The sequence below is a fragment of the Rhineura floridana genome, chromosome 3 (genome assembly GCF_030035675.1).
Source record: "Rhineura floridana isolate rRhiFlo1 chromosome 3, rRhiFlo1.hap2, whole genome shotgun sequence".
Lineage (NCBI taxonomy): Eukaryota > Metazoa > Chordata > Lepidosauria > Squamata > Rhineuridae > Rhineura > Rhineura floridana.
The window spans coordinates 107900862-107915981 of record NC_084482.1 but is presented as its reverse complement, the minus strand read 5'-3'; the positions used below and the strand labels follow the sequence as shown (position 1 = coordinate 107915981).

The 15120-nt window shown below is 41.5% G+C and overlaps 1 protein-coding gene across 24 annotated transcripts in view; it reads left to right on the top strand.

The window, feature by feature from the left end:
- COL23A1 (collagen type XXIII alpha 1 chain) overlaps window positions 1–15120 on the top strand; it is a 586100-nt gene that overhangs the window by 386790 nt on the left and 184190 nt on the right. For all 24 annotated transcript variants that reach the window (XM_061617267.1, XM_061617268.1, XM_061617248.1 and 21 more), the window contains one exon: window positions 12970–13014. In XM_061617267.1, the coding sequence (XP_061473251.1) occupies window positions 12970–13014 (45 nt within the window). The remainder of the gene's footprint in view (window positions 1–12969; window positions 13015–15120) is intronic.

Here is a 15120-nt window from a genome sequence, read left to right as displayed (position 1 = left end):
TGCCTTCAAGTCGATTCCAATTTATGGCGACCCTATGAACAGTGTTTTCATGGTAAGTGGTATTCAGAGAGGGTTTACCACTGCATCCCTCTGAGGCTGAGAGGCAATGACTGGCTCAAGGCTCAGTAAACATGCTTTTTCCTGCTTTTCTGAACATCTCACAGATTGAATAAGTAAGCTTTCAGTCTTTTTCTCTCTTGTGTGAAAAAGTCAGACAGGTTTAAATTTTGAAGAGGGCAGTGTTTTGCAAACTTCCCAAATTGAAGCTTTAATCTAGTACTTGTTTTTCCAGAGTAAACATACCCAGAGTAAACCCCATTGAATTCAATAGGACTTCCTTTTGAGCATACATGGTTAGGATTGTGCTGTAAATTGATGGGACTTTTGAGTGAACATAGGAAAGAATTGTGCTTGTGTTGTATATCTTTCTCTCCCCCTCCAATCCTATTTTTAAAGCAATTAGGCAGGGCTTACTTAGGTGTCACTGTTTTTATTATTTAGGAAACTAATACTGATTTTATTTTTTTAATGTTCTGCAATGATCAACTGGTTTTGACAGTAAACTATTATATGGGGTGTATGTATTTTTACATCTCCAATGTGTGTGTGTGTGTGTATGGGAATCTTTCCAACAACCCTGTGAGGTAGGTTGAAGTCTGGAAATCAAGGCAGCTTACAATAAGAAATAAATCCCTTTAAAATCCAATAACCATAAAAACAAGTATAAACAGTTGCAAAACAGCTTAAAGTGGCATGATTCTGAATTTTGGGTTGCGTGAATGAAGTTGCTTATCACTTGAGGTTGCAGTTCTGTCCGTTTCAGTAAGCCCCACTGAGTACATTGGGACTTGCCTCTGAATAAATAAACATAGGATTGCACTATAAATATCTTTACAGGTTGTGTCAATAATAAATATATTTCATAATGCTTATACAAATATTTCTTCATTTTTCATATTTTTGTTTTTTGGTTAGGAATCCTGACTGGTTGTGAGATGCTTAGTTTTCTGCCTTATTCGTAGGAATCTTGTGGTTGGTATGGTATTGCATTTAAGAAATCACCATTGTCTTTTGTTCTTGTTCTTTTTGCATTTCATTTACCTTTATCCTCACTCCCTTTCATCCATGGAAGCAACAACAGTGGTTCCATGCGCTCCCCTCAACTTTCTTAAACCCACTGATGATGCACCTTGTTTGTTTCTTGTCCAATAGTGTAAAAGAGAATTCACATACTGGGCAGCGTGGCTGCAATTGTTGTTGTTCCCCAGCTAGGGCCTATGAAGGTAGACCAAATCAAGTGTGCTTTCTCTCTGTCAATTATATTCACTTGAATTGGGTTGGCTGATAAAGTGGGTTTATAGCAGCCCACAGGGGAGACAGAAAAGGGTAGAGGATCTTCTTACTCATTACTCAGACCTCTTTCTGAAGGGTCAAATCTGTAAAGAAATTTGGGTGTTAAAAGATAAGGGCAGAGCATTCCAGGCAGGGGGTTGCTAACTCTACTTGGATATGGATATCTTTGCAGAGGATCCCTAGTCAAGCTTTACCAACAACACAATCCATATCTACTGAGAAGTAAGTCCTATTGAGTTCTATGGAGCTTAGTCCCTTACTAAGTGTGTTTAGAATTGCAGCTCTTTGGGGGCATCCATCTTTACTCCTGAGTGCTCCCATCTAACATACCACAACACTAGGCTCCTTTCTTCCTACAATGGCCTTCTGCTGACTGGCCTGACCTGAGGGCACTTGAACCCTTTTTGCCAGAAGCAAATTGGCTAGATTAAATGTTCCCTACCCATGCTGTATCTTTTAGCTAAGATTTCTATCTTAATTTCCAGTCAGATAGATGTTTTTCTATGAATTGTATGCGCCAAGCAACTGTGATTGATGCTTAATGTATCATGCTTAATGATATCACTTGGACCTGCCCCATGACATCACTTGGACTCACCCCGTGACATCACTTGGACCAGCCCTATAACATCACTTGGACCTGCCCCATGACATCACTTGGACCTGCCCCATGACATTACTCGGGCCCGCCCCCAAGATTTCAGGGTTTGGGATGCTTCTGACCTGGCAACCCTACTCTGCATAGCCTCATAGTATGGCTTCAATATCCCATCCATATATTACAAACAATAGTGACCTATCACACAGGATTGTTGCAAGGATTGTTGTGATGGTGAACAAGACAACAGTGGTAAATCAACTGCCTTTTCTTTGCAAAGTGGTGAGGGGTTGTATGTCCTCACTCCCACCCATACACCCCAACTGCAGATGCTTGGTAACAATTTGTTAAGGAAATCACAGGTGGGTTGGAAGAGATGTAGGAGAAGATTTGAACAGTGCTGCTGTCTGCCCTGGATCCTCTGCAGTAATCTGATTGCCAGCCCTTACTCTACATGTTTTGTCTCCCTTCACTCAATTGAGGCCCATCAAAATATCACTCGTACTGGACTGTATTGAGCCATATCAAAAAATTTTTTAGCATTCTTGTACTGTAGTTGTGTGTGAGAAAAATGAATATGAAAGTTTGCTTCATACTGATTCAATCAACTTCCAGACTGAAAATACATACATAATTATTTGCCGTACTATACACAATAGTGAATGTGTAATCTTTAAAGGTAAAAGTGTAGGTTTAATTGGATGGGAAACTAGCCAGGGAGTTACTTTGTTTTTTTCACGTGTAGAGGGCAAATGTTAGCTGAGCAATTAAAACTAATCTAGCTCCTGTCTTGGTGCTTAGAGAAGGCCAGTTCGGTAATTGATATGCTTGACCTGTTGGCAAACAATATTAAGAATAAAGTGGTTCCAAAATGTGTTTCCTCTCTTGATTGCTTGTGAATGCCATGGGAGGATTCATTTTAGACACCCTGCTTGTTCAATCCTTTCATGCCTTTTGATAGAATACTTCTGGAGGAGCTTAATGTAGTGTTATTATGGTATCAGCTTACTACAGCTCTTTGGTTCATGTTTAGTACAAAACCAAGTTTTCCACACATAGTCACATTATGCTTGTCACATTCCAGGTAAACAATCTCATTCTATAGTAATACTAAACTTATTAGCAACAACAGAACAAAACATGAAACATTTCATAATCTAGAAACATTATGAGGAATAGTTAATATGCACCATAAAATAGCTGCCTTCTGATAACAAGTGATAATCAGTCCAGTTTGCTAGTTGGTGCTGAGGTTTCTTTATATTCACTGTTGAATGGCTAGCAAACAAGGCATTAAAATGAGACTTGTGTTAGCACTCAACATAGACTACAAGAAACTATAAAAATGAAAAACGGTACATATTCCTTCCCTGCAGTAAATGGCGACAGTTGAATTGCTCCTCTCATGAAAGTTGGAACAGGACTGTTTCCCTGTTGCTCAGACTTGCACTGCAACCCTCTTATTCTAAACACCTTGATGCAAATCCATCCTTATTTGCAGGTTATTTTTAATCTGTTTTTAAATTATAATGATTCCCATTGCCACATAGTGTTTAAAATTCAGCAATACAGATATAATAATAAAACAATAATAATATAATATAAGAATAAATCAGATACAATAATAAAAAAGAAAAGAGACAAGGTAAGATCAGAGCCAGCATTAAAAAAAATTAAAAGCCCAAATCAACTCCCACTAATAATAAGCTGTCAAGATCATGGGGAAGGCTTTAATTGCCTGCTTAAAAGGGCAAACTCCCATATATGTCACACTGGGTTGGGAAGCTGATTCTAAAAGTTTAGGCATTGTCACTAAAAGAAAAAGATACTTTTAGTATTGACCGCCAGTGTAACAGATGGTGGAACCACTGAAAGATTCTCATCTGCAGATCTTTAAAGGTTGGGAAGGAACATAAGAAGAGCCCTGCTGGATCAGACAAAGATTGATCCCAAAGTCCAGCATCCCACAGTGTCCAACCAGTTGCCTATGGATAGCTCAGTCAAGCAGGGGCAGAGGGAGCTGTCTCAGCTGGTTCACAGGAGAGGAGATACAAGCAAGCCAGCTTTCAGAGAGCGAGAGAACAGGGAGAGCCAACAGGAGTTTGACAAAGGAGTTTGACAAGGGAGGTCCCTCAGACAGACAGACAGACAGACAGACAGACAGACAGACAGACAGACAGACAGACAGACAGACAGACAGACAGACAGATAGATAGATAGTGTAAACTGCCCAGAGAGCTTCGGCTATGGGGCGGTATATAAATAAATAAATAAATAATAATTCTTGCACGGTGCACCGCATACCAGTGGGACTCTCAAGTTTACCCTGAAGTAGGACAGGACAAAGCACAGACCACTCCAAAACAAGTAGTTAGAAAGAAACAAAAGGTAGAAGAGAATATGAACGGGAAGGATTCTCCAGTGGTTGTGACCTGCAAGGTGTGTGCCATGTTTGTTTTCTTGCTTGAGAACAACATGGCGTACACCTGCAACAAGTGTAAGCTCGTGGTACTGTTGAAAGAAAAAGTGAGAGGCCTGGAATGGCAGGTGGCCACACTGAGGACTATGTCAAACACAGTGGGTTCACAGCGGCCAGCACTTAATTAACAGATAACAGACACTGCCCAGACAATAAATCTACTAGGCAGGAGGAACCAGGGGCAACCCAGCGTGTTTACCACTTGGGAAGCACCGAAGGAGAATGCAGGGAAGTCGAGTCCTTAAGGTAGGCCAAAGATCCAGAAACCAAGAGATCCAATCAGGCAGGGCAGGGTCCAAGGCACGGGTCAACAGGGGAGCTGAAGCAATGTCTGCAGCAAGGCTTCACGTTGACTGTAGCAAGCAGTCTCCCTTTCCTTCCAGTCTTTTGTGCTTGGCGTTTGAGGCCAGGTGCTTACAATCAGCCTGTGTTCTTGCGAGCTCTCCTGCTCCTTAATCGAGCTGGTTGCCTTCGTTGCTACAACGCTGTTGGTGTCTTCTCTCTGCTGGGGAATGGTCAGCCTCCTGGTCGCTTCCTGACTCTGACAGGCGGGCTCCCTCAGGGGCTTGCCCCTGGTCTGGCAAAGGATCCTGAGCTGTCTCCTTACTTGTCCCCTCTCCTGGGTCTGTGGTCTCCCATTCCTCTTCCTCCTCAGATGAGTCCTCTGAGGGGGGCATGACAGACTATAAGAGAAGATGAAGAGTTCTTAGACAGAACAGGGGAACAACAGCAGCAAAGAGAAGTGGAGGTAGAAGAACAACAGCATGTGGTAGCAGAAGAGGAGACTGCTGTGGAGAGGAACAATGAAGTAGAGTAAACTCCATGGGAAAGAGTGACAGTTAGGAGCAGAAGAGCTAGAAGACACCCTTCACCAGTGGAACTATGGAACCGCTTTCAACCACTCAAGGATGAGACTGGAGGACAGCCTGTGGTGGAAGAATTACAGGAGACCCCATGCGACAATGAGCAAGAGGCAGAATAAATAAATAAATAAAATAAAATAAACAAGAAGAGAAGAGCACTAGTAGTGGGAGACACCCTACTGAGTGGGATCAAAACCCAAGCATGCCGAGAAGATCTGTGGATTCGCCAGGTATGCTGTCTACCAGGAGGACGGATTAGAGATATGACGGAAGGGTTGCCATCACTCATCAAGCCCACCAACAGGTATCCCTTACTCCTCATCCATGTGGGAACAAATGATACTGCCAAATGGAGCTATGAAGAAATCACATCAGACTTTGAAGCTCCAGGAAGGAAACTCAAGGACTTTGGAGCCCAGATAGTTTTTTCATCCATCCTTCCAGTACTTAGAAGAGGAGTAGAAAGGGAAAGAAAAATACTCTGTGTAGATGAATGGCTATGAAGGTGGTGCCGACATGGGAGATTTGGATTCTGGGACCACGGGCTATGCTTCCTGGAAGATGGACTGCTGTTAGGTGATGGGTTGCATCTCACAAGGACTGGGAAGAATATGTTTAGCCACAGCATGAAGTTCATCAGGAGGGCTTTAAACTGAATCCTAAGGGGGAGGGAGACGTAAACTTGGTGGTAACAACTGATGAAGGCTTGTGCACAGTAATGGGAACAGAGAGATCGGCTCTGATAGGGCCCAGTAACAGTCCTCAGAAAAAAGTAGTAAGGAAGCCAAGCCATAAATCACATGGTCTTTGATGTCTGTATACTAATGCGCAGAGCATGAGAAACAAGCAGGACAAACTTGAACTCTTAATACAGGAGGGCAATTACGACTTGATAGGTATAACTGAAACTTAGTGGGATGACTCCCATGACTGGAATACAGCAATTGAAGGATATAACTTGTTCAAAAAGAACAGAAAGAATAAAAAAGGAGGTGGAGTCACACTATATGTTAAAAATATATATCCCTGCACGGAAATACAGGAAGCTGAGCTTGGTAGCTTTACCTAGAGTATCTGGAATAAAATTAATGGGGCAAATAATAAAAGGAATGTGGTGCTTGGAGTCTACTACTGACCACCCAATCAAGGAGAAGACAAGAATGTAACTTTTGAAAAGCAAATTGCCAATGTTTCAAGGAGGCATGAAGTAGTAGATTTTATCCCAGTCTGCATCTGTGTTGGAATTGCTTTTTAATATGTTTTTAAAACTTTTTTTAAAAAAAACCCCAATGTTTTTAACCTTTTTTTAAAAAAAGTCTTGACAGCTTTTTTTAAAAATATTTTCAAAGATGTTTTGTTTTAATGTATTTTAAAGTCTGTTTTTATTATGTTTAAAGTGTTTTTAGTGCTTTTGTTTGCTGCCCTGGGCTCTTGCTGGGAGGAAGGACGGGATATAAATCAAATAATAAATAAATAAAATAGTAATGGGGGACTTCAATTATCCCAATATCTGTTGGGAGACAAACTCTGCCAAACACGGCTCCTCCAAGAAATTTCTGACTTGTGCTGGAGATAACTTTCTCCAACAGAAAGTGGAGGAAGAAACCAGAGGATCAGCTATCCTGGACTTGATTCTAACCAATAGGGATGACTTGGTGGATGAAGTGGCAGTTATGGAAACTCTGGGAGAAAGTGATCGCACCATACTTGAATTCTTGACGTTAACAAAAGCGAAAGCTGAGAGTAGCCATACGTGCACCCTGGACTTCAGGAAAGCTTATTTTAATAAACTCAGAACAATTGTAAGTACAGTTCCATGGCAAGTGACCCTAATGAGAAAAGGAGTCCAAAATGGGTGGGAGTTTCTAAAAAAGGAAATTCTAAAAGTGCAATGGCAAGCAATTCCAACAAGGAAAAAAGGGGGGAAACAGCAGAAGAAGCCAATGTGGCTTCACAAAAAGCTTAGAGATGACCTGAAGTGGAAAGAAGGCCAGGCCACAAAGGAAGAGTACAGGCAGGTATCATGGAATTGCAGGGATGGTGTCAGGAAGGCTAAAGCTGAGAATGAACTGAGGCTAGCGAGAGATGCTAAAAGCAACAAAAAAGCTTTCTTCTGGTAAGTCCATAGTAAAAGACAGAGAAAAGAAATGGTGGCACAGCTACTCAATTAAGGTGGCAAAATGATAACAGATGACAAAGAAAAGGCAGAAGTGCTCAATTCCTACTTTGGCTCAGTCTTCTGCCCAAAAAGGGTCTATGACCCTACTGGGAAACATGAAGTAGAAGGGGCAGGATTGGAGCTTGAGATTGATAGACAAATGGTCAAGGAATACCTAATCACTTTGAATGAGTTGAAATCAGCAGCGCCCAATAAACTGCATCCTTCTGGCAAATGTGAAGTTTAAGGAGCAGGATTTCAGCTTGAGATTAATAGAGAAATGGTCATGGAATACCTAGTTACTTTGAACGAGTTCAGATCTCCAGTGCCTGATGAACCGGATCCTAGAGTATTGAAGGAACTGGCTGAACTCTCAGAACCGCTATCCATTATCTTTGTGAAATCATGGAGGACTGGTGGAGTGCCAGATGACTGGAGGAGAGCTGATGTTGTCCCTATATTCACAGGGGGCAAAAAGGAGGAACCGGAAAACTACAGACCAGTCAGCCTAACATCAATCCCTGGAAAAACTCTGGAGCAGATTAGAAAGCAGTCAATATGTAAGCACCCTGAAAACAATGCAGTGATTACTAGGAGCCAACACAGATTTATGAAGAACAAATCCTGCCAAACTAATCTTATCCCATTTTTTGATCGGGTAATCTCCCTTGTAGACTGTGGGAATGCTGTGGACATAATATATCCCGACTTCAGCAAAGCTTTTGACAAAGTGCCCCATGATATTCTGATTAGTAAGGTAGCTAAATTTGGGCTGGATGGAGCAAGTATCAGGTGGATCTACATTTGGCTCCAGTGCTTATCAATGGTTCCTTCTCAAACTGGGTGGAAGTAACGAGTGGAGTACCACAGGGCTCGGTCCTGGGCCCAGTGCTCTTCAACATTTTTTATTAATGACTTAGATGAGGAGGTACAAAGCATGCTTATCAAATTTGCAGATGATACAAAATTGGAGGGTACAGCTAATACTGTCAAAGGGATCTTGATAGGATCTTGACACTGAGCTGAAAACAACAGAACAAAATTCAAAGGGACCTTGATAGGCTGGAATATTGGGCTGAAAACAACAGAATGAAATTCAGCAGGGACCTTGATAGGCTGGAGTATTGAGCTGAAAACAATATAATGAATTTCAACAGGGATAAATGCAAAGTTCTACACTTAGGAAAAAGAAAACAAATGCACAGTTATAAGACGGGGGATGCGTGGGTCAACAATACGACATGTGAGAAGGATCTTGGAATTGTCGTTGATCACAAGCTGAATATGAGCCAACTGTGTGATGTCACTGCAAAAAAGGTAAATGCTATATTAGGCTGCATTAACAGAAGTATAGTTTCCAAATCGCGTAGAGTATTAGTTCCCCTCTATTCAGCACTGATTAGGCCTTATCTTGAGTACTGTGTCTAGTTTTGGTCTCCGCACTTCAAGGATGCAGACTGGAACAGGTTCAGAGGAGGGCAACAAGGATGATCAGCCCTATGAGGAGAGACTGAAAGAACTGGGCATGTTTAGCCTGGAGAAGAGAAGACTGAAGGGAGACATGATAGCACTCTTCAAGTACATGAAAGGTTGTCACACAGAGGAGGGCCGGGATCTCTTCTTGATCGTCCCAGAGTGCAGGACATGGAATAATGGGCTCAAGTTGCAGGAAGCCAGATTTCGACTGATCATCAGGAAAAACTTCCTAACTGTTACAGCCATACGACAATGGAACTAATTACCTAGAGAGGTAGTGGACTCTCCGACACTGGAGGCATTCAAGAGGCAGCTGGACAGCCATCTGTCGGGAATGCTTTGATTTGGATTCCTGCATTGAGCAGGGGATTGGACGTGACAGCCTTATAGGCCCCTTCCAATTCTACTATTCTATGATTCTATGAAACCATACAACTAATGTATAAAGGCAATCCTCCCATTCTGTTGTTGCCCAGCAACTGGTATTCAGAAGCATGCTGCATCAGATGCTGGAAGGATTAAATAGCCATCATGACTAGTAGCCATTGATAGCCTTATGCTCCATGAATGTAACTAATCCCTCTTTAAACCTGCCTGAGTTGGTGGCCATCTCCACATGTTGTGGTAGTGAATTCCATAATTTTTAATGTGGGCTGCATGAAGAAGCACTTCCTCTTGTCTTTCCTGAATCTCGAACTATTCAGGTTGCAAGTTTTGGTCCAGACTGAAAAGGGTTTTAAAGCTGAGCACTAGCATTGTAATTATCTCCAAAACAAATTCCCAACTAATGTGGAGCTTATAACAGGTGTTATATGCAGCTAGTACCAGATATTAATGTGGCTGCTGCATTTTTGGATTAGTTGCAGTTTACAAACAATCTTCTAGCATGCATTATAGTTATCTACACAAAGGCCACCAAGGCATGCACAGCAGTGCTAAGGTCTTTCTTTTCCTGGAAGTGATATAATGTAAGCCCAACCTGGATATCAAGGATGAGACCAAGATCCAAGAGCTTTCTCAAATCCTGATATTTTGGGCAAATGGCACTCCATCCAAAGGTAGATATTTCCACCACTCCACTGGAAGTAAAGCCTGTCCACCATGAGCAACTCCATAGTGGATTGAATTTCAGTTTATTCACTCTCATCCAGTTCATTACAAACACCAGACAGATGCCCAGCAAAGAAAGTGATCAGGTGTAAAACAAATAGTTCTGTACCTCTCCCACTGTTCTCAAGCAAATATTAAATAATATGGGAGATCGCATGGACTCCTAAGAACCCCACGAACAAGCTTCCCAAGGTCCTCTGAGAGCCATCTTCAAAAATCACATTGTGTTTTGTTTTCGCTTCTTTCCTGCCCACTGCCCTTGAAAATAGGTTTAAGTGTCAAGCTGGAGTTTGTACTCAATGTGGAATGATATCCTGAGCCATGTACCAACTTTAATATCTCAGTGCTCAACTTGGAAAAGGAATGGTGAACCAAAGATCTGGACAACGCAGGGTATACGTAACTGTATACAAACTGGGGTGGGTCTAAGTGCTATTTTCCTGGTGCTGCTCTTTCCTACTTCCCAAATTCCCAGCTATCCATATGCGTTGTGTACACATCCATCTTTATAAACCTCCAGCCAAAATCTTCCCCAAACTTTATCTATGATCTTTGGCTCCAAACGGCCCACCCACTGCCCCCATTTTCTCTCCCAAACAACCAGCCAGTGCTCTGTATGGAGATCCCTGTGGAAGAGCCTGGATCAACTGGCAGCTTTATGACTCTCCATTTAAAACAGACGTCTTTCATGTGGATTCAGTTATGAGGAAGGAGTACTTCTGCTTCATCCAACTGTTTTATAAATGGCATTAGGGAAAGGGAAGCACATGTCTTTTCCAAAATTTTGATGCTGCATATCTGTCAAAAACTGAGCTGTTTTGAATAATAAGGTTGTGTGTGAATATTCTTGCATTCTTTTCATCTACTTCCCACAACCATACTAATTTTGGATTAGTCAAAATTAGAGGCTCAACACAAATCTAGTAGAAGTTCACTTGGAGATTAAACCAGCTAGAAACACAAAGCCCTCCAATAATTCCATGTATAGTAAATAAAATTAATGAATTGAGTTCTTGGGAAATTCATATCCCAATCATATGAGCTGCTGGCCTGATTACATTATGACATCCAATGTGTGAATTATGCTGGTGCTTTGGCATTGCAGCAACCACTGGGTTGCTGATACAGGAAAGCTGATACAGTACCCAGAAAGGAAATTAATCTGCAGTGCATATCAGAAATATTTTCAGTGGGTCAGTTTGCCGCATGATTAAGGTTTAGAAGAAGACTACTATGAGTATCCTGACCTCTGTGCTATGCAGCCTCTTTACTGTGCTTATATTGCTGCACTATAAAGATACTTTTCCATCTTCAGGGACTTATGGGATTTTCCCAAGATTGTAGTATTAAGCTTGTTCTCCCTCTTGGTCTGTGGGTGCAGACACAATTACAGTTTTGCTGGCTTCAGTGCATCTTCCCCTCAATTTTCTGAATGCAGGGACACATGACTCTAGTAAAACTCTGCTCCCTTTCACTCCATAACCTTGGAAGTTGCAGTTCCAGATTGTTTTATCTTGAGGTCAGTGTCACACAGGCTTCAAAACTGATTGGCCATCAAATCCATTTTCACTCCAGGTGTTTCCAATGAAAACACTTTTCTGGAGACTCAGGCAGACACAACGATTGGCCTAATACTTCACTGTGGACAGTCCTAATCAGCAATAGGGAAGGGAGATGTGTCCAGCCATGGGCAACCACATTATAAACATGTTTCAACTTGAAGCCATAGAAACTGTTCAGACTGCTTTTGAAGCAGCTAGTGTGTCTGCAGCCTATGTATGTGGAATTCCCCCTTAGGGCTCATGAGACTATTGCAATGCAAGCAGACTCTATTAACAAGTGTTGTTTGTAGTAAAAATGGGATCTTCAGATCTTGACTAATAACTTTTATGTACATAGAAAGAAACTATTTTTGGCAATTCAACAATTATTTCATAGACTGGGAATGAGTAATAGTCTAGATCGTTTTATATGGTTTCCACTAACTGAAGTGTTTATACAATAATGCAGATGATGTAAACAGGCAGTATTGCAAAAGCTGCAAATACAGTGTTACAGATGGAAAACTCTTTGTGTCTTTCTTTCAAGGTGGTACTGCTATCATATTTCTCACCTGGTGCTGATGGCAAGGGCTCTCTTTCCTGCTAAGTAAGCAAGACCACCAGCTACAGACATATGACCCTTTGCCTGTGCTACCCAACCTCTGCAAGGCAGCAGACCCATTTTAGCTTTTTATTTCAGCTCCTACTCCTCTCCACCCTTCCTGCTCTCCTCCTCTCTCTCTGCCCCTCCCCAAGGCTCAGTGCAAAACAGTAAGGTTATTCAAACATTCCCCCATCCTCACACACACCCATACTACAATTCAAGGTAGTGGGGCCATTTCAGCCTTTTTCAATTCCTTATTTATTGTAGGCAGCAATCATGCATCTGGGCACTGACCAGCCCAAGACCTGCTTAGCTTCTGGAAGGTGGTGGCTTCATGTGCCTTCAGACCATACCCTGGTTTTGGCTTTTCCCCCTCCCATCATCTCTCTGTCCTTCCCACTTTCTTTCTGTCTCTAGCCATTTCTCCATGTGCATGTTCTTACCACCCTGCTGTTTCCATTAAAGTCAGTGGGGTCATTTCAACCTTTTTTTCAGACATCCCCCCTCCTCATCCCTCAGAGTTCACCAAAGTATATTAGGGTACTTGAGGGGTAGTCCATAGGGGCAAGAGTGGGTAACAGCTTCAAGAAGGTGGATGCTGCCTGCTGCTGAATGAAATTAGAGGGCTGTATCAAGGCTGAAAGTTCCTCAGCCAAGGAAATCTCTCAGCCTGGTCAGTGACTAAATGGAAGACTGCTTGTTTAGGATTCCCATGTAAACTGTTTTAAGCTTTCTGAAAGGTATATAAGTGGGATGCAAGTTAAACAATTTTTTTTTCCCTGCACAGGTCCACCTGGAAGGCGAGGAAAGCCTGGACGACGAGGAGATCCAGGTAAGCCCCTATATCTTGTGAAATAATGCTAGTAATTGTATATGTGAAATAAGAGATTAATATTGTCTGACAAGTTGTCCCTTGAAAAGTTGCATTCTGATTTTCATACATAATAGGTCACCTCTGATTGTGAAAACCTTTTTATTTTTGTATTTTACAGGGGCAGCCTACTAAGTTACTGTCTGCCTAATAAATACTAAGGCATTCAGCCATTTCTTTCTTTTCTTTCTTTCTTTCTTTGTTTCAAGAGTAAAACTATGAATCCCATCCCAATATAACTTGCAATTGATACAAAATGCAAGGTTTGATTGTCAAGGAACAATCAGGAGCACGTTTTAAGGCTCCAGAGTGTTCCTTTGCAGCTGCAGGTTTAACTGCCCCACAACTACAGGACAGGTGGGTGTAGCCAGGGGGAGATGGCTTCACAGGCCCAATTTGGCCCAGGAGCTGGAAGTTTCCTATCCCTGTTATAAATATATTTACTAATAGGCAAAAAAATGTGGTTTAAGAATGTACCTATAGCCCACAGCTATTTCTATCAAACTTTTAAAAGCAGGGAAATTGGGCCGCCGTAGTGAATGCACCAGGGGAGCAGGAGACCTGACCTCCTCTTTGAGATATTGGACTGCCCTACAAATTGGTCAAAATGCAAACACAATTTAGGTTGGTCTTTCACAGTCCAATCCACTTCCTGTGTAGCTTGCAAGAATTTGGTAACATGTGCCTCTGAGCATATGGTGAGTGGTGGCAACACCTGCCATCTCCAAAGATACAGAATTATATTTTTGTATGTTTTTTTGGTGTTCTTCTTACTTTGCTTCTTTCCTGTGTTACTAATGTTTCTACAGAGAATCTAATCTAGAAAATTTTATTTCCCTCATTATTCATCCCAGAAATCTGTGTCAAATTTATTTTTATTAATTTTAAAGCCTTTTTATTGGTCAATGTCATATGATGGTGAAGACAGCCTTCTATGTTTCAAATTGGAGATTATGTTCTATTTCTATTTTGGGTGCATTAACAGTTGAATCTGAAGCTGCAGTTTGATGTAAAATCAGACTGATTACAATATGTTGCTACTTCAGCAAACTCTAGCGGTTGGAAAAAAGAGGATGCATGTTTTCAGCCTGTTATGTTTAAACCACTTCATTTAAGGCAAGGTGGGCACGCAGGGCTGTGGAGTCAGTACGTCAAACCTTTGACTCCGACTCCTCTAGTTTTCTACTGTCCAACTCTGACTCTGACTCCACCCAAAATTGCTTCCAACTCCACAGCCCTGGAAAGGGCTGTAAATGTCTTTTTAAATTGGAAGCTCTCATAGGAGCATTTTTATCGCTGCCTGAATATGCACTGATCTTGGCATCACAGCATTTGTCTTCATCTGGGTCCTGTGTCATACACTGACACACAAAATGTTTTCCATCTTGAGTTATGGTGAAATGCTCAACTACAGCTGACTTCATGGGAAGCTTCTTTGACATTTTGAATTTATATTTTAAAAAATTTGTCAATCAAAATTTATTTTGAAGTCGGAGTCGGTACATTTCTACCGACTCCGACTCCACCCAAAATTGCTTCCGACTCTGACTCCACAGCCCTGTGCACGGTCATTTAAAAACATAGAGCACATCTAGAATTTTGCTAGAATATATTTCACCTCCCACTGTTTTATCTTGTGCAAATTGAGACACTCCTGATGTCCACTGGATATTATTCTGCAGAAGTCAGTGCCATTATTCCACAATTATTTTTGGAGTTTTTTTAGTGTAAATTTTGCAAAGTGTTGCCGTACTTCACATATTCACAGAACTAGAAACAAAAGAAAATGATTTCCTATAGGAAACTTCACTAAAATTGCAAAGTAAATCAGACATATTTAAAGTGACCATCTGAACTATATCGTCTTAATAATGTTGCTTCCTCCCTGCTAAAACAGGATCGGCACAGCACGTCTTATTTCTATTATTTGGGCTGATTGCAGGTTTTGCCACCACTCCAGGGGCACCAAATTCTTTCAAGCTACACAGGAAGTGGATTTGACTGTGAAAGACCAACTCAAATTGTGTTTCCATTTTGACAAATTTGTAGGGCAGTCCAATATCTCAG